The sequence below is a fragment of the Onychostoma macrolepis genome, chromosome 21 (assembly GCF_012432095.1).
Source record: "Onychostoma macrolepis isolate SWU-2019 chromosome 21, ASM1243209v1, whole genome shotgun sequence".
NCBI classification, from domain to species: Eukaryota; Metazoa; Chordata; class Actinopteri; order Cypriniformes; family Cyprinidae; genus Onychostoma; species Onychostoma macrolepis.
Window position 1 is genome coordinate 31,100,787 of NC_081175.1, and position 18,690 is coordinate 31,119,476.

The window sequence follows — 18,690 nt, forward strand, 5'->3', positions numbered from 1 at the left end:
GGTCATCTGGGTGTCCTGGTCTCCGCTGACGATCAGGGCTGTAGACATCATCTCTTGGTGCTGATCCACCATCTGATCGGATACGGACTGAGAAACAGACTAGGAAAGAAACAGACAATATTAGCGTAGATGCCATTCAACTTATGATGTAACGAGTACATCGTGTGTTATGGGGAGTGTTCCTGGTTCCGGTTGATCTAATTAATGCAGCCTAACAATCCTTTAACAGATTTGAATAATAGAAGTGTATTAATGTGTTATGTGTAAGCCAGGCTAAAGAGATGGGTCTTTAATCTAGATTTAAACTGACAGAGTGTGTCTGCCTCCCGAACAGTGTTAGGTAGATTGTTCCAGAGTTTGGGTGCTAAATAGGAAAAGGATCTGCCGCCCGCAGTCGATTTTGATATTCTAGGTATTATCAAACGGCCAGAGTTTTGAGAACGCAGCGGACGTGGAGGACTATAATGCGATAAGAGCTCGCTCAAGTACTGAGGAGCTAAACCATTCAGGGCTTTATAAGTAATTAACAAGATTTTAAAATCTATCCGATGCTTGATAGGGAGCCAGTGCAGTGTTGACAGAACTGGGCTAATATGGTCATATTTCCTGGTTCTAGTAAGGACTCTATCTGCTGCATTTTGGACCATCTGTAGTTTGTTTATTAAGCGTGCAGAACAACCACCCAATAAAGCATTACAATAGTCTAACCTTGAGGTCATAAACGCATGAATTAACATTTCTGCATTTGACGTTGAGAGCATTGGTCGCAATTTAGATATGTTTTTAAGATGAAAAAATGCAGTTTTACAGATGCTAGAAACATGGCTTTCAAATGACAGATTGCTATCGAACAGCACACCTAGGTTCCTGACTGATGAAGAAGAATTGACAGAGCAGCCGTCAAGTGTTAGATAATGTTCTAGGTTACATGTGGGGTTTTAGGTCCGATAATTAACACCTCTGTTTTTCAGAATTTAGCAGTAAAAATTACTCGTCATCCAGTTTTTATATCGACTATGCATTCCGTTAGTTTCTCAATTTGGTGTGTTTCACCGGGCCGTGAAGAAATATAGAGCTGAGTATCATCAGCATAACAGTGAAAGCTAACACCATGTCTCCTGATAATATCTCCCAAGGGTAACATATAGAGCGTGAAAAGTAACGGCCCTAGTACTGAGCCTTGAGGTACTCCATACTGCACTTGTGATCGATATGATACCTCTTCATTCACTGCTACGAACTGATGGCGGTCAGATAAGTAAGATTTGAACCATGCTAAGGCACTTCCACTAATGCCAACAAAGTTTTCTAGTCTATTCAAAAGAATGTTGTGGTCGATAGTGTCGAACGCAGCGCTAAGATCCAGTAGAACTAATAAAGAGATACAACCACGATCAGATGATAGAAATTTTATTTGTGGTAATAAAAATAGATCTTAGCAAACAATAGCTTTTAAAATTACTTCAAATACATATATAATAGCAATGAGGCAATAATTAGTTTCAATACAGTATCAAAAGCAAGTAATCATATGGTTTTATTGAACAATACAGTTAAAATACATAATGTATTATAAACAATAGAGTTAACGTACATTATGCATTATAACAAATGGCTGCAGAGGGCGCCAACAGCCTGACGATTGTATTTACACCTTATTGCATGATCTAATCCTTGTTTAATATTGACTAAACATCATTTAATTCAAATGTCCACTTAATCTTTAATATTTGGCCATTTCTTTATGACAGAAATGCTACAGCCATTATGCTTTATTATGATTTTTAAATAGGTTTAATATCTCAGGCAGCTTCGGAAAGCGGTGTAATAATGCGTTTCAATCGAGAATCTCTTAAAATGGAGTGCTCGAATAGAATGGAGGAATGGGGCCAGCCCTAGTTTATTGTGTCTGTCTCTAGTCGGCAGCCGGTGGGTTCGGGTGAAGCCGGATGCAGCGGTTCTGGAAGCTCTCACTCCAAGTCCTTCGATCAGCTGCGGTTCCCGCCGGGTTTGAGCGGCTCGGCCGGTGACGGCGGCGACTCTCTCAGCGTGACCTCCGCCGGCTCCAGCAGCTCCGACGTGGAGGAGGTCAACATCAGCTTCATCTCTGATTCACCCGACGCTCTGGAGAGGAAGGTGAGTTACTGACGCTCTGGTTTATCCCACAGCGTCTCTCCAGAGGACAGGGCTTACTTCCTTCAGCCGCTCACTGTGGTTTCCATACCCAGCTGTTTGTAGCGCAAACACAAATACGACCGAGACAACAGCTAAATGCATTGCCCTTACAGAAGGTTTTAAACTTTGAGGGTTATTTTGGAAACGAGATGTCAAGTGGTCACAGGAGAAGCATTTGAGATGTGTGTTAATGCCAGGTGTAACCAGTGCTGAAGATATCGATGGGCGTTTTCACACCTGGTTTGTTTTGGAGCCTAGTGTATTTTCTCCCTTGGTTTGAGTTGTTTATGAACACAACCACCATGCTTGGATCCGCACCGAGATCTGAATGAGGTGATCTCAGGCTGCATTTACACTGGAAGAGATCCAATCTTTTGACTATATCTGATGTATCTGATATCTGGGTTTACATTAATTCCCGCCCATCTTTGATTTCTTTAGGCCCTCAGGCTCTGAATGGCTGTGCTATTATAATTATTTCTATAATTCACATCAAGCGGACATTGTTATTTGCCAGCATGGACTGTCATTGATATTTTGCAGCACAAGATCTGAATGAACAGATAATAAAGGTAATTTTCATTTGTTATTTTATCTACAGTATAATTCTGAAGTGAAATAAAGTAGTGCTGTAAGATTGTATTTATTTGAGTGAGTTTGAATGAATTAACGAGAGAACGCGTGAGTGAGTAGCCTAATACTGCAACTTACTGCAGTGCAGTTTCCACACATAAAGCGCATATACAGCACGCCGGCATCGTATCTTTTTGGGCAAACGCGCCGCCCTGGCATTAGGAGTTCTGAGGGGAATCAGATATGTGTGTTTAGACACAGGCCGGAAGTCCAGATATCAGATATGCATCCGATTAAAATCCAAATTTGGAAGTGGCACAGATCGGATGCAAAAAAATCGGATCTCGTGCGGATTTTTGTGTTTACACATGTGCATCGAGTCCCTATCTGTGTCAGATGTGGGCAAAAATCAGATTTTTTTGTGCCAGTGTAAATGCAACCTCAGCCCGATTGAAAGCAGAATTCATAATGGGAAATGTGTTGATTCTGTGGCTGAGCACATTAGATATTGCAGTTGAAATCCAAAGCAGGTCTTCATCCTCAAATGTTGTCTAATTGCTCTTATCCAAAACAGGTGAATTACAAGAATGCTTCATTTTAGTATGCTTTAAAATGTTGCTTTGTAAAAGCAACCCAAACCAAGAAGAAAATCCGACAGCTCACGTCCCTGTTTGGGGAAAAGGCAGGTCTGAAAGCGCCCTCGGGTCTGTTATGGTCTCTGCTGTGTCTGTCAGTGACTGTAGCTTTACTTCCTTCCTGTAGACCTCCACGCCCTTCGTAAAACATTCCAATTCTACCTTAGGGAAGTGCGGCCCTACGGCAGACCTGATCCCCACGGTACTCAATCTCTCTCACCTCATTCCGTCTCTCCGCCCGTCCATGTCTGGAAAACACTCATTTCTCTCCGAGTTCATCATCACCGGCGTTTCTGCTGTGTGTCTTTGTGTTTGTGTGTGTTAGTCATGGTTAGCTGGTTGCAGATCACTCTAGTCGTCGTTCTTGAGTGTGCCAGGGATCCCGACTAAACAAACAAACTCCTAAACAGACAGAGCCAAGTGATGTTATATAGTTACAAAATGACAGAATTGCTCAATTCTACATTGTAAAGACGTGTGCCAGTGTTTCCGCTCAATCTCAGCACCGGAAAGTGTTCCCAATGATGTACTGATTTAAAGTAATGCACTATATTTCACGCTGGTTATCACTGTATTCATAATAGTTATTTATAGGGATGCACAATATTATCAGATCCAATGTTATTGGAATCATCCGATAAAGGCTTAAAATGTGCCGATAAGACGAATAGCTCACACGTAAGATCACGTCAGCAGTGCTCATTCTTGAAGCAAACTTTTGCCTGAATTATGATTAGATTCACTGTTTAGACTTGCGTTTTATTTACTTCAGGGGCACTGTAGGCCTACTTGGAATAAATTGAAAGTAAAATATACAAATAACATTAAGATACTTGTGTTTCTGAATAAATAAAGCAGTATTAATGTCATAAAATCATGAGTCTGTTTTGATTTAAAGGTCAGAAGCTATAGCTTACGTGAACAAAAATCACAAACATGACACTTGTAAATTAAATACTTTAATTTATACAGATTTACTCAATAATATGTAATGTGTTTTTTCCAATGGATTATGAAGGAGCTCTAAAATATTTTATAATTTTTACAGCCTTTACTTTAGACCATCTATTAATGTTAAATTGACAAATAAAATATTAAGGTTTTAACTGCATATGACAAAAAAAAACAGCAGATTGATTTTATTATAGATATTTTCAAGGCTTTCAATGTACTCTCACTAAATAAGAACTTTAATAATGTTTATTAGTTCTAAGTTTTTGCTCAAAACTAACCAAAATTAAAAATAGTTTGTTTATAATTTCCGCACAGGAGAGAGCTGGTGTTGTTTCAAAACAAAGGGAAATATATATTGTTATCGGCATCGGCTATTGGCCAAAATGATTGGAATAATATCGGCATATCGGATATCGGCAAAAATCTAATATCGTGCATCCCTAGTTATTTTGAGTTGCTTGTGAATTAGAGACTTATTTATGAAACTGTTTGATTCATCACAAAAATCATCTCATAAGTCAGTTGTTGATGATTCAGCACTGTGTTCATGTAGAGTTCTGTAGGAAACACTGGTATAAAGTCGTCATTAATTAACTCCTGATCAGATGAAGAGCTGTTACTCGGGCTGGGCATCGTTTGAATCTGATCAGTTCTGATTCTGATTCCGATTCTGCTTATCGCTTCATTCCCATTTTCAATTCCAAAGTCAAACATTTAGATATCAAACATTTATTTTGCAAAACATTTAATTGCTGCTGAATACCATGAATAAATATCAGCCGGCTTCATAAAAACTGGACTCGATTAAGAGCTGTTTGTGTGCCGCATGATTCTGGATAAATTGAGACTTTTTTTTTATGGAGGTTGTAGTTCTCTCACAATTCTGAAGAAAGAATATTAGACAGCTAAACAAAATCTCATGGAATTTCTGAATGGAATGATTCAATGACTCACTCAAGATTTACTTGATTCATTACTGGGTGAATCAGTGTTTTTGAATGAATCTCTTGAATGAATGATTCAAAGACAAATAAATTTTTAACAGCTCCTTTTCACCAGCTAAATATAATAGATGCGCACACAGGAAGTGAAATTTTAATTTTACAACAAGTATCTGATTCCTGACCTTAAGTGTTTGATTCTGGAATTGGAATTGATTTTTGATTCCTAACCCTAGCTGTTTCCTGCTACCAGATTTTAATTGAGTTTTGCAAATGCAACCATTGTAGTCACAGTCGGGACTCCTGCCGTGTGTGTGTGTGTGTGTGTGTGTGAGTCAGCACGTGATGGTTTGCTTTCACTGAGACTGTGGATTTGATCTGCTCTGGAATCATCAGTTCTTCTCTCGCGGCTGGAGTCTGAACCCATAGAGAAGCCTCACTCTGTGTGTGTGTGTCCTTTAGTTCTGGGAGTCCACGTCTCTCTCGTCTCTGGACGCGTCGGGTCTGGGCTCAGGTTCTGGCTCCAGCAGTGCCTCCTCGTCTTCGGTGTCGTCCACACCGGTCACAGCGTCCCGCTCACACAAGCGCTCCGTCTCCGGCGTGTCCAGCTACTCGTCTCTCTCTCTGCCGCTCTACAACCAGCAGGTGGACGACTGCTGCATCATCAGAGTCAGTCTGGACGTGGACAACGGAAACATGTACAAGAGCATCCTGGTGAGATCACGTCAAATACCAGAGAGACCGAGCAGCAAGAACCATCTAGATCAGTGCTTTTGCTTTGTACTTTTTTAATTCAGTCATGAAAAGGTAGATTGGTCTTATTTGTGTTGGAAAGTAAGATTGATTACTCTTGGCAGCTGCTAGTTGGTGAAACTAGTTCTTTAACATGTGACTAAGTTCATGAAACTGGCCCCTGGTTGTTTCAGTAAGTTTTGTATAGTATTTTCTTTACTCTTTACTTCAGAAACTGTCTAAAAAGGCTAATATTTGATGTATTTGAGGTCAGAGATGTGTGAACGCTGAAGAGAGAGAGAGAGAGAGAGGGCAAACGTTCAGTATTTTAGCTCAGCGTTGCCGTCTAATCTGCCAATATTGTCTTTAATAGCCTGCGTAGCACTTCATCTCTTATAACATGGGATTTTAACCAAATATATTCAATCTTGATTTTTGTAAAATGTTGCAACAAGATGTTAAAAAAATTTAGTTGTTTTTTTGTTTGTTAAAAATGAGTTTTAAAACATACCTTAAATTAACTACAAATGAGCATGTAAAGCGAATATCTTCCGTGCGGAGCATGCCCTCGATCGCACCTTTACCTGTTTGCCTCTCTGGGAGTCTCAACACAGGACCAGAACCGTATAGAAAAGTAAACAAAGCTAGTTTAATTACCCTGAGATCCAGTGGTGCGAAGCGTTTGAACCCTGCCAGCTCGAAGCATGTGTGTGTGTTTCTGTTTCAGGTCACCAGTCAGGATAAGACTCCCGCAGTCGTGAGGAAAGCCATGGTCAAACACAACCTGGACCGCGAGCGAGCCGAGGACTATGAACTGGTTCAGAAAATCAGTGAGGAAAAGGGTCAGTCTTCATAAAGTCCCTAAGAATATGCTATAAAACAGCTGAAAAATAACCTAAACACACCTTTGCTGATATCTGCTGCCTCATCTTGCTGATGAGCTCAATTTTGTCAGATGTTTGGTTGAAAGAAGTTGAAAGTAGGGCCCTATGAAATATAAATTCCATTTAAGTTTTTCCCAAATTCCATTTTTTCCGTTTAAATTTTTCTGGACTCTTTTTTTAATGGTTAAATTAAGTTTTTTGTTAAGCAAAAGGCATGTAAAATCATGAAACTTGTGCAATTTCACATCAATTTATTAAAAGTTTAACAAAAATGACATGTTCAGGGCAATGTTCCTGCTCATTTTGTTCTTGCTGAGCAAAACGTTTCTCAGTCTTTATATCAGACCAGTACAGCGCGCACAAAAGTGTGTAACTTTTCATTTTAATGTGTCACTTATATTTTGTTATTTATGTTTGATGCAACTAAATGATGCACATTTTAGGTTTTTTCATTTAGGTTTTTTTTTATTTACAATGCTCTGTTACTTGCCAAGAAATTATATTAAAATCATTTTTAAAAGTCTCACACAGAACAGTTCAATTCTTTATAATAATATGATATATAACTAATATGAAAAAATAAAGCAGTTATTGCTCATGAATTCCCTTTTTGAGGTCAATTATTTGTTAGGCTTAAACATAATATTACAACAAAAATAAATATATTCAATAAATATTTTCAAAAACATAAAGAAGTGAATTATTTTAGAGTTATCTAAAACACCCCCGTGTAGTAGAGTTTGCACACTACTGCATCTGTGTGTGACTGTAAATGGCTCAGAGTTTTGTTTCTTTAAAACATGATGATCAAATCTATTCTTACAATAGAATTTGTTTTCTGTTGTGTATTTAAATTTTTCTGGTTATCGAATGAAGGCATAAAACATTCATTTCATTTATCTTTTAATTATTGAAAATTAAACCTTTTTTATTTTTTTGGCAAACAAAGGGGATTTACTATTAAAAAGAAATGTTGCGTGATTTTAGTATATTTCTGTCTTCAAACTTTTATTTCGATGGATTGTCGTGAATACTTTTAAATGTCTGTGTGTATATGATATGATGCTAGTTTTACTCAAATGAAATGGTAAAATGCTCTCAGAGCAGTTCTGGAGATTGTTCATGTATTTATGTCACCGCGAGCGTCGCACGCTTCAGTGTGTGTGTAGTAAACGAAACCGTGCGTCTGCGTCATTCATTCACACAGAGACACGTAGAACATGCACGATTCATATTTAAATCTAAATCTTTGTGGCTTAATATTTACAGATACTAGTCCACATCACAATATGATTTAAGTGCAATGACCTACTTTTGATAAATTCATCCAAAGTTTGACAAATTCTGTGACATTACGCATTTTACGGTAAATTCCGTCTGCGGAAACCATAGGGCCCTAAAAGTGACCTGATTTTAAAGTAGGTCCTGTTATTTATTTCCACAGAGCTGAAGATTCCCGACAACGCCAATGTTTTTTACGCCATGAACTCCACGGCCAACTATGACTTTGTCTTGAAGAAGAGAGGTTTCCCGAGAGCAGGCCGGACCAAACACGTGGCCAGCTCCACGCTGCCCCGAATGAAGCAGAAAGGTCTGAAGATCGCCAAAGGAATCTTCTGAATCCCAAACTCTCAGTTCAGCAGTAGCTGGACTTTGCAAAGGCGTCTTCAGGAGTTTGAGAGGCGATCTGTGTGTTTACAGTCATTCCCCGATCTCCAAACCCGTCTCCAGCTGTGGGTCGGAGGACTGATCCCCAATCAGATCTGCTGTGCTGTGAACTACGCTACCAGGATGCCACTGACCACCGCTGTGGTCATCCGGCCGGTCACATGACAGGAAGAGACCGCACACGTCCATCAGTGTTTTTCCTCTTTACTACCACGGTGGTGCTCAGGCCGACGAAACGTTTCTCTCTTCTTCTGTTTAATGTTTTAATTTCTCACACATTCAGAGATGCCGAGTGACTCTGTCATTGGTTTTGTTGATAAAAGTCATTTGAAAGCGAATTGATTTTCTTGCCACTAAAGATGGAGGAGGTGGTGTTTGTGTATAAATATGAGCAGTGCATAAGTAACAAGATGAACACCGAAATCTGGTTTCTAACGTGGTTTTAACAGTGCAGTCGCTCGACTTCTGAGATCACACGCGCTCTGGTGTCTATTAGCAGTCGCTGCATCGCTAATCATTCACGTAAAGCTACGCCTCGGCGGCGCACGTCGCATTCGGATATCACTGATGCGTCGAACCCCTTCTGAAATGCGACCGCAGCATTTGAAATAAAAATGAAAGGATTGAGGATTAAGGTGTTTTGAGTGTCTGGAGATGAACCTGCGCTGAGATTGGAAGAAGAGGGAAACAACTTCAAATGTGAAACTGCACATGAAAAGAGAAATGAACATGAATTGTAACGAGTTTTTGTACTGTTTTACCTGTAGTTCAGTGGTCGTTCATGACTGATGCACATGCTTCACAAAGCTGACCTGCCATATTTTCCACAACCCAGATCCTTTATATGTGACTGTATGAGTGAGTGTGTGTGTGTGTGCGCATGTGCTTGCTACCTGTTGTAATGTCTTTGGTTCATGTCTTGTGTTTTATGAAAACAAAACCAAAAGGGCCAAAGATCTCTGCGCTTCAGGAGCGTCTCAGTCCAGTGAGGTCAGCACTGCCTGTTCAGGAAAAACCACCGTTTCCCAAGATCTCTCAGATCAGATCTGAACACCACAGATATCTGGTGCCATTCGTCTTTTTCACTGTCAAGAAGTATTTAAGAAAAAAAAAAGGAAAAGATTTTATTATAACTCACACGCTCTGGTTTTGTATGTTCTTTTTTGTAATTTTTGTACAATATGAATTGTCCTTTGTACTTTTGCCTTTCATTTGGTTTGTGTGTGTGTGTGTGTGTGTGTGTGTGTATTTATTGATTTGTAAATACTTTTTGTAGCATTGTACATTTAGTTTCTTCTCCCATGTAATTATGAATATGTAAATATGAATATATCTATGCGAAGTTTATACCACTCCAAATAAGGGATTGTGTTACTTTCAGCTTTGTTGACTTTGGGTTTTCTGTTTGTCTCGTCTTTTTTCATGGTTTAAATTGCTATAATTTTTTTTCCTTATGATGCACTGTTTCTAATACTGGCGAAAACAACTAATAAACACATGCAGTGCGATTCATTAAGAGTGCTGCTTTGTTTTTGCTCTGCATGCTGGAGGGAAGCAGATCCAGCACTGATGTGGTCAGCAGGTGGCGCTGTAGTGACAGCTCTGAGCTCTACACTCGCAGAAACGCTCCACAAACTCACGATGTTCAGATGAAAGTGGGTCTGGTGTTCCGTGTCTTCTGAAGCAACACAGAAAGAACGAAACACATGACAAGTTCCCCTCCACTAAAGCACTGAAATCCCATTTATTTTTCTGCACTGAAAATAAAAAGTTGAAAATATTTGTTAACGAACATGTCGCGCTCGAATATGCCGAATGTAGAATGACTTGAGCTTCATCAGAGGGACATGTATCTTATAACATCAGAAAACACACACACACACACATATATATAAACACACTAGTGCGCTAAACTGTTGGTGTATGTTGTATGGAAGAGCTGCATTCAGACTACTTTTTACTACAATCAAAACGGCATATTTAAATAATATATAGCATAATAATAAAGACCACATAAACAGCAGAGTTATTGAACAATATGAAGGTTTCGAGTAAAAACCTGTCAGACGAGATGAGCGACCGTCTTGCTGGTTCACTTCATAACTCAAAGAATGACCGTTAAATTCTGTTTAAATTCTTTCCCGCTCTCGCCAAACACCGCGAACAGCGGCTGTCACGTGACACGCCATACTTTACTCAGCGCTGGTCAGTGTTTTATTTCTGTGTACGACAACAGTTTTTTTTACATTTATATTAATGCACTTAACAGACACTTTTATTCAAAGCGACTTACAAAAGAGCAATTCGTTAAAGAGCCGACGAACGCTTTTGGTGAGTTTCACGTAGGAGTCGTTCTGCAGTGTGTGCGATGATGAACGCGTAGCTCGGAGCTTCGGGAGTATAATGTACTAACTACACATTTAAACAATTCCATTTGCTTCAGATTATTGACGTCTGCGCACAATAGCCAATGAGAGTCGAGGGAGAGAGCGAGAGCCAATCAGCGGCGAGGCCGTGTCTGCGTCAGTGACGTGCCGTCAGTGCGTGCGCACAGCTCGCGTGCCCTTGGCGTTTATTAAACTACACAGTCAGATATATCAGGTATGATTGACGTTCAGGTGTGATTTACGCTGTTAACTGTGTGTTCTGTAAAGTTTATTTGTGTGTGTGAACAGAAGACAGAGTTTGCTGAGGGAGAGCTGTTTACACATCGCTTGGTTTTCCTCACAGAACATCAAATCCTTATTAAACTCCAGATATGATCGCATTAAACTCCAGATCGGAGCAGTTATTGATCTCCAGATCACGATGTTGTTATTCGAGATTCTCTGTGTCGAGTTTAACAGATAATGAACGGAATCCACTGATCGTTTCTGAGATATTATAATTTACCTGCCAAGAACACGGATTAGATTAGATTTCACTTCAGTTTCTTTTCAAGTTAAAAAGGAACAGAATTCGAATAGTTCTAAAAGGAATGTATCAGTGCCCATGAATCATAAACCAGTTGAGATGCTCATAAGCGTTATAAAAAATAACGTCACGATGCTAATAAGTTTTATTTTCTTGACAAAAATAGCGTGATATTGATGCATTTGACGTGTTTGAACTCTATTGAAAGACTTCAGTAGAAATAATATTTGCAAAGTGTCAGATGACGCTGTTTGTGGGATTTTGTGTTTCATTTGCAGTTTTGGGGAGTAACATGTAACTAAATTACATAATTTAATTGCACAATAAATGTAATTGTGTAATCAGTTACTGAGAAAAAAACTTATGAAAATGTTAACGATTGCAAATGGGGTTACTTACATCTAATTTTTTTTCACAAACAGCCACTTACAGATTTAACTGATTTCTTTCATAAATTGCACTGAAGGCTCTAAAATATGAGACAGCAATGTTTCAGGAGTTTAGGACACATGCTTATTCAATAACTGTTTTATTTTCTATTAGTGTTTATGTATATGCTTTATTTTTTAAGATACTTTTTAAGCATGCTTTTTTAAATAGGGGTAACTTGTAATCTGTAATCTATTGCAATTCCAAAGTAACTTCTCAACGCTGGTCATGTGTTCTATGCGTGTCTTCTGCAGGATGGGTTTCCTTCTCTCCAAACCCATGGAGCAGAACTTCCAGAAACAGCAGGAGTTCATGCTGCTCAACGCGCGGCTGCAGGTGCGTCTGATTACACAATCATACGGGTCATTTCCAACATTTGAGGTTATGGGAAAGATTGTGCACATGATCCAGAGTGATTCCTCAGGTCCTGGCTGCTGTTTGTTTTTACACGCTTCCGCTGGTCTCCTGTTTGCCGAGAGCTACAAGCGTTTTATTGCAATCGCGTCCTGCACAAAATGCTCTTTTTCTGATGGATCTCGGCCCGTGAGGCAGTCATCATCGGTGCTGTTATGAAGAGAAAAATCTCCACCTGCTGACAGATTATGAAGAATTCAGTAAAATATGGTTGTATTTGTTTATTGCCCCGCTGTACGGCCCACAAATATCAGCTCATAAAGCTCTGATGAGTCACACCACTCAGTTCAGCTTTGTCTTCGCTGCTTTTCATATTTCTTCCAACAGAAGTACTTTTCCAGCTTTGGTCTTGGTTAGGCTGGATATCGTTTGAATTTGATCAATTCCAATTCTGCTTATCGATTCTGATTCTTATTGATTCCCATTTTAGGAGTCAAACATTTAGATATCAAACATTGATTTTGTGTCTCTTTTTGCAAACATTTTATTGCTGCTGAATACCATGAATAAAAATGTAAAAAATAAATAATTTTTTTTTTTTTTTTTAATGGAGGTTGTAGTTCTCTCACAATTCTGAAGAAAGAATATTAGACAGCTAAACAAAATCTCATGGAATTTCTGAATGGAATGATTCAATGACTCACTCAAGATTTACTTGATTCATTACTGGGTGAATCAGTGTTTTTGAATGAATCTCTTGAATGAATGATTCAAAGACAAATACATTTTTAACAGCTCCTTTTCGCCAGCTATAACCCCTGGAATCACTACACTTAGAAGATGTTCACCTAAATTTGTTTACTTTATAACAAATAAACCAATCACAGATATGACACAAAACTATTTTTGTTTAATTATTCAACACTGGTTATGTGAAACATACCTCAAACAAATGAAATTAAAATAGTTGAATTAATAAATAAAAATTATTATAAATAAAAAAAATTATATAATAAAATTATTTTCCTATCAAGTAGAGGACAAAATTATGGAATTGGCTTGTTAATTGTATTTCTGAAACAAATATCTAAAATGCAAATTAGTCAGCTGTTACATACCTTAATGTGCCGTTGAACTTGGCTAATTGTAAGGAAACGTGTCCCCAACAAGAGAGCTGCGAGTTGAAATGATGGAAAGGATTATAAAACTCCTTCAAGAAGGAAATCCATCACAGAGTGTGTCGAAAGAAGCTGGATCTTCCCAGTCAGCTGTTTCTAAAATTTGCAAGTATAAACAAAATGGAAAGGTTATAAAAGGAAAACATACAGGAAGACCTCACAGCGTCAAGATAGAAAACTCAAAGCAATTTGCCTTGAAAATAGTAAATGCACGACGAAACAAATGAAGAACAAATAGACAGAAACAGGAGTCGATGTGTGTGACATAACTAACAAACCGGCTGAATGAAATTATATTTACATATAGAAAGGCCAAATGAAAGTCAGCATTAACACCTAAACAGAAGAAAACAAGGTTACAGTGCGCTAAAGAGAAGCAGGCGTGGAGTGTAGATGATTGGGTGATGAATCACGAATCTGCTTTGGACGAGAAGATGATGCTGGAACTTCAGTCTGGTGCCGTTCTAATGAAATGTATAAAGATGACTGCCTGAAGAAAACGACCAAATTTCCCAACTCATTTATGATAAAGGGTTGCAGGTAAAGGACCGGGGGAAATGGGCAATGCACAAGTGTACATTGAAATTTTGGACACTTTTCTCATTCCGTCAATAGAAAAGAAGTTTGGTGACGATGTTAGTGTGATAATGCATCTTGCCACGGAGCGAAGAGTGCTTCACGAAAGGCATATCGACTCCGTGACATGGCCAGCAAACAGTGCGGATCTCAATCTGATTGAAGGTGTATGGTGTTATGAAAAGCCGGTCCATGACAAGCCTCCGTCTGTCGAGCGCTGTTCAAGAAAGTTGGAGATAGCTTGATGAATATTGTTTTTCATCAGTGAAGTCCATGCCCTGAAGAATTACCCCCAACTGCTCCTCGGGCGCCGCAGCAATATGGCTGCCCACTGCTCCGAGTGTGTGTGTGTGTGTGTGTGTGTGTTCACTGCTGTGTGTGTGTGTACTTGGATGGGTTAAATGCAGAGCACTAATTCAGAGTATGGGTCACCATACTTGGCCACACGTCACTTCACTTTCACTTTCACTTCAATTATTAAACAAAAATAGTTTTGTGACATATCTGTGATTTGTTTATTTCTATGAAGTAAAATAATTGGGTGAACAACATGTAAGTGTGGTGATTCCAAAATTTTTGCCAGGGATTGTAAAAATAAAAGATGTGCACACGGGAATTGATGGGTGGAATTGAAATTGAAATTTTACGACAAGTATCTAATTCCCCACCTTAAGTATTCGATTCTGGAATTGGAATTGATTTTGGATTCCCAGATTGCAAGGAGGCTATCTAGGCTTTTTGAAGATCACAAAATAACTCTATATGTGTTTCATTGGAACATTAAAACAACTCATTCCACTGCTTTTGGACTAATATATCCTTCTATCTATCTATCTATCTATCCTTCTATCTATCCAGCTGTGGTTCAGAGATGCTGTCAGGTGCGTCTCTGCGGCTGATTCTGTGTTAGTTTGTTTCTCTGGGTTCGGTCAGTGCAGGTATTTCTGACCCACAGGCGCGTTCAGACGCTCATAAATACTCGTTATCACCCACAATCTAATAAACGTCCTAAAGCTCCTCCAGCACCTCCAGGAATGTGTGGTCATCTTTCTAAATATTGTTGTTCCTCGTTGAACATCATATTTACTCTTTTTTTTTTTTTTTTTTTAGGATAATGAAAAATCATGATTTTTGTGCTTCACAAATGCCACGAGGTCTCATGGAGAGGATAAACCTGCGGCTCGCGTTGGTTCGCTCGCCGTCAAATTCATGCCACTGTTTTTGTTCTTTAAGAGGCGATCAGCAGAAGTCTGGCTGTGTGTGCGCTTCACGTCTTCTGACGTCATGTGATGAGAGCAACAGATCCAAACTGCGTTCTTCTCCACTGCGTTGAACTCTCATAGGTTATGTTTACATGCACAACCTTTGTTTCAATCGGACTGAATTCATTCCGACTGATGAATCTGAATGTAGTGTTTACACGGACACTAGATCAAGAGATCGGGTTGCTGTGTGTGTTTATATTTCACAAGCTTCAGTTGATTTTTCAACATGCACACACTGCACGCATATAGAAAGCTCCCTGCTGTTATAACCATTCTCCTACACTGTTTCTTTATTTGTTCTGAACAGCAGAATTAATATTGATATTGGCGACAATGAGCATATAAACCGCTGTGTTGTACTGCTTATCTTTATCACGCAGTAAAAATGCTTCTCCCCGCAACTAAAAGCAGTTGTCTGTGGATGAGAATCTGAAACAAGAGCTGGTGGGACATCGTCCGGCTCTATTTTACAAAACGCTGAGTGAAAGTAGAGTGTTATAATGACAGGACATTCGTTTATACAACACTTTATTCAAGTGGAAGAACCTCTCGTCATACGTCATTACGCATGCGCAGTCATTTCAGTTTCAGTTTTCTATCCAATCAAGCATTTACATGCGCTCTGAATCGTATCAGAAGAGGAATAAACCACTCCTTACATTCAGATCGAGCTCAATCGGGTCGTGTTTGCATGAAGGCTTTTAAATCAGAATGAGCCATCAGTCTGATTACAAACAGATTATTGGATTGCATGTTAACGTAGCTATAGTAAAATGACAGGAATTGGATTTTTTTTTTTTTTTATGTTTTTTTATTATTATTTTTTATATTTAATATTTTTTATTTTTTTTTATATTATAATTTTTTTTTTAAATACTTCAATATTTTAAAGTGTTTTTAAAAAAATTCAAAAGGTATCTTACTATTAAGAACTTTTTTTGTAGCATTGTTGCATTATTTTCGGTTAAAATGGGTGTTTTTTTAAACAGTCCACAAGACGTCAAATAAAGCGCGTGCATTCGTAATAAAACGTGCCTCACACGACTCCGGGGCGTGAATAAAGGCCTCCTGTAGCGAATCCATGCGTTTTTGTAAGAAAAATATCCATATTTCAAAAATAATAAACACTTCCCTCTCACTTCTGCAGACTGTGGTACACTGAAGTCGTTCCGGCGGATGACGAGGACGTATGCGTCGCGCCTCTGAGATACGCTAGTCTCGCGTGTTTGTTTACAGGAGCAAAGGAAGCAAAGTTTCCTGACTTTAGCAAAGCAAACCAGTCTCCTCTTGGCTTATATCAAATCCTCCAATATTTTTCTTTACAAATCCTCAGTTTGTGCTTCTAATTCGTCACTAATCACGCAACACCGACGTCCTCGTCATCCGCCGGAACGCGTACGACAGTGAGAGGGAAGTGTTTATTGCATTTGAAATATGGATATTTTCTTACAAAAATGCATGGATTTGCTACAGGAGGCCTTTATTCACGCCCCGGAGTCGTGTGAGGCACGTTTTATTAGGGATGCATGCGCTTTATTTGACGTTAGGTTAGGGTTAGTAACACCCACTGCGATGATAACGCTTGGAAGAGCCAGGACAATTTTTAATATAACTCCGATTGGATTCTTCTTTCAGAAGAAGGTCATATACACCTAGGATGCCTCGAGGGTGAGTAAAACACAGGCTAATTTTCATTTTTGGGTGAACTAGCCCTTTAAGGGCTGGCTTGTCTCGAACTGCCGCAGCGTCTCCCGTGTCTTCAGCTTCAGCGGTAGATGATGGTCGGCCCTGATGACGTGTCCGGCTCCATTACGCTGTCAGAGTGATGTCTGATGGAGATCGCTCGTCTGCGTCTCGCCTCTTTGTTGATGTTTGACCGGCTGTCAGGTGTTTCTGCTCCCGTCTCTTTGTTTGTCACTTCCGCTGCTCTGAAATTGAAACTAATGACATTTTAATTGTCCTGAAAAAGGAAGATGATGAAATTGTGGGTTACGTGTGAGCTGTCGCTCAGAAATCAGACGGACGCTTCTCAGTCCATTCCACGGTTTTTACTTCAGTACGAAATGTATCGTCTGTTCACATTAATGCTTTCAACAGATGCTTTTCAACCAAGAGAAAAGAAACCTCAGTGACGTCCGTCAGATTTCAGCATGCTTTTTAAAATCTGATAGTTAGAATATAAATGTGACCCTGCAGCACAGAAGCAGTCATAAGCAGCACAGGTGTATTTGTAGAAATAGCCAACAATACATTGTATGGCTCAAAATTATACATTTCTCTTTTAGGCCAAAAATCATTAGGATATTAAGTAACGATCATGTAAAGATCATTTCCTACCGTAAATATATCAAAACTTCATTTTTGATTAGTAATATGCATTGCTAAGAACTTCATTTGAACAACTTTAAAGGAGATTTTCTCAATATTTAGATTTTTTTGCTCCCTCAGATTCCAGATTTACAAATACTGTCCGATCCTAACAAACCATACATCAATGCAAAGATTATTTATTCAGCTTTCAGATGACGTATAACCCTCAATTTCAATAAATCGACCTTCATGACTGGTTTTGTGGTCCAGGGTCATAAATGGTTTTATATATCTTGTACTTGATATAAACGGCTGTCGGAATGCTTTTCTCCGTTCTGTTCCTGTGAGAGTCAGTAAATGCATGTGTTTTGTCATGTAAACACGGGCCGTGCTCAGTGTGGCCATCGGGTCGGGTCATTGCAGTCTATCAGTCTTTCATCTGGTTCACGGTTAACAGACTCGTCCAGAAATCTTCACACGTGGCCTTTCAGGGAAATGTCAGTGAGTTCTCACTTCATCACCTCCGCGTCACTCTCTGGTGTTTCTCAACACCTCACCGAATCAGCGTGTATCCTTGGATTGATGAAGCAGCGTCATGAAGCATGTTTGACGCTCATCAGCGGAGCTTCTGTTTCAGTTAAACACAGTTATGAATCTTGTTCTGGAGAGACATTTTAACTGTGAGCAGAAGCATTCATAGATATTCAGTCATTACAGGTTCTGTGAATTGGAAATCACCGTGTGCTGCTGTAAAACGAGCATCTCTTGGGATCCTGGAAATGTTGCTAATTAGGACTCAACAGGAGTAAACGAGCGTGAGATGTTTGCCTGCTATTGTAGATGATGTACGTGATGTTCACGTGGAGCTGCTTCGTGATGGTTTCTATCCTGCGCTGCGCTGTGCTGTGTGTTCTTCTCTTTATTTACAGCACCTGCAGATAAACACTCGACATTCAGAAGCGTTTGAACTCGTTCTCCGCAGCTACGCTAACATGACACTAAATAATCCGTTAATAATCAGACTGATCTCAGCCTTCGTGGAAACACTTCAGTTGATCCGAATGATTTCCACCTGCATGAAAGTGTTGCTGTAGACCTGAAAG

At 39.3% G+C, this 18,690-nt stretch overlaps 2 protein-coding genes and 2 long non-coding RNA genes across 9 annotated transcripts in view; 2 read left to right on the forward strand and 2 right to left on the reverse strand.

The window, feature by feature from the left end:
- Positions 1–10,074, forward strand: part of LOC131528497 (ral guanine nucleotide dissociation stimulator-like) — a 33,828-nt gene extending 23,754 nt beyond the window's left edge. For 3 of the 4 annotated variants that reach the window (XM_058757683.1, XM_058757680.1, XM_058757681.1), the window contains exons 13-17: positions 1,920–2,136; positions 3,511–3,585; positions 5,741–5,992; positions 6,738–6,852; positions 8,339–10,074. In XM_058757683.1, coding sequence (XP_058613666.1) covers positions 1,920–2,136; positions 3,511–3,585; positions 5,741–5,992; positions 6,738–6,852; positions 8,339–8,514 — 835 coding nt within the window. In that variant the 3' untranslated portion in view covers positions 8,515–10,074. The remainder of the gene's footprint in view (positions 1–1,919; positions 2,137–3,510; positions 3,586–5,740; positions 5,993–6,737; positions 6,853–8,338) is intronic. The other variant, XM_058757682.1, reaches the window with a different exon arrangement.
- LOC131528506 (uncharacterized) lies at positions 1,986–8,325 on the reverse strand. 2 transcript variants are annotated; one of them, XR_009267859.1, is made up of 4 exons: positions 6,916–8,325; positions 6,668–6,824; positions 3,604–5,953; positions 1,986–2,124 (listed from the first exon to the last, which is right to left on the reverse strand). It is a non-coding gene; the product is annotated as an uncharacterized LOC131528506 (long non-coding RNA). The 2 variants fall into 2 exon arrangements; XR_009267860.1 differs by having other exon boundaries at positions 2,090–2,228.
- On the reverse strand, positions 9,509–10,954 carry LOC131528508 (uncharacterized). Of its 2 annotated transcripts, XR_009267864.1 has the most exons (4): positions 10,856–10,954; positions 10,622–10,782; positions 10,203–10,319; positions 9,509–9,647 (listed from the first exon to the last, which is right to left on the reverse strand). It is a non-coding gene; the product is annotated as an uncharacterized LOC131528508 (long non-coding RNA). The 2 variants fall into 2 exon arrangements; XR_009267863.1 differs by lacking the exon at positions 10,203–10,319 and having other exon boundaries at positions 9,513–9,647.
- A 57-nt stretch (positions 10,955–11,011) lies between these two features.
- Positions 11,012–18,690, forward strand: part of plgrkt (plasminogen receptor, C-terminal lysine transmembrane protein) — an 18,353-nt gene continuing 10,674 nt past the window's right edge. Inside the window, exons 1-2 of the mRNA XM_058757696.1 lie at positions 11,012–11,163; positions 12,159–12,240. Coding sequence (XP_058613679.1) covers positions 12,160–12,240 — 81 coding nt within the window. The 5' untranslated portion in view covers positions 11,012–11,163; position 12,159. The remainder of the gene's footprint in view (positions 11,164–12,158; positions 12,241–18,690) is intronic.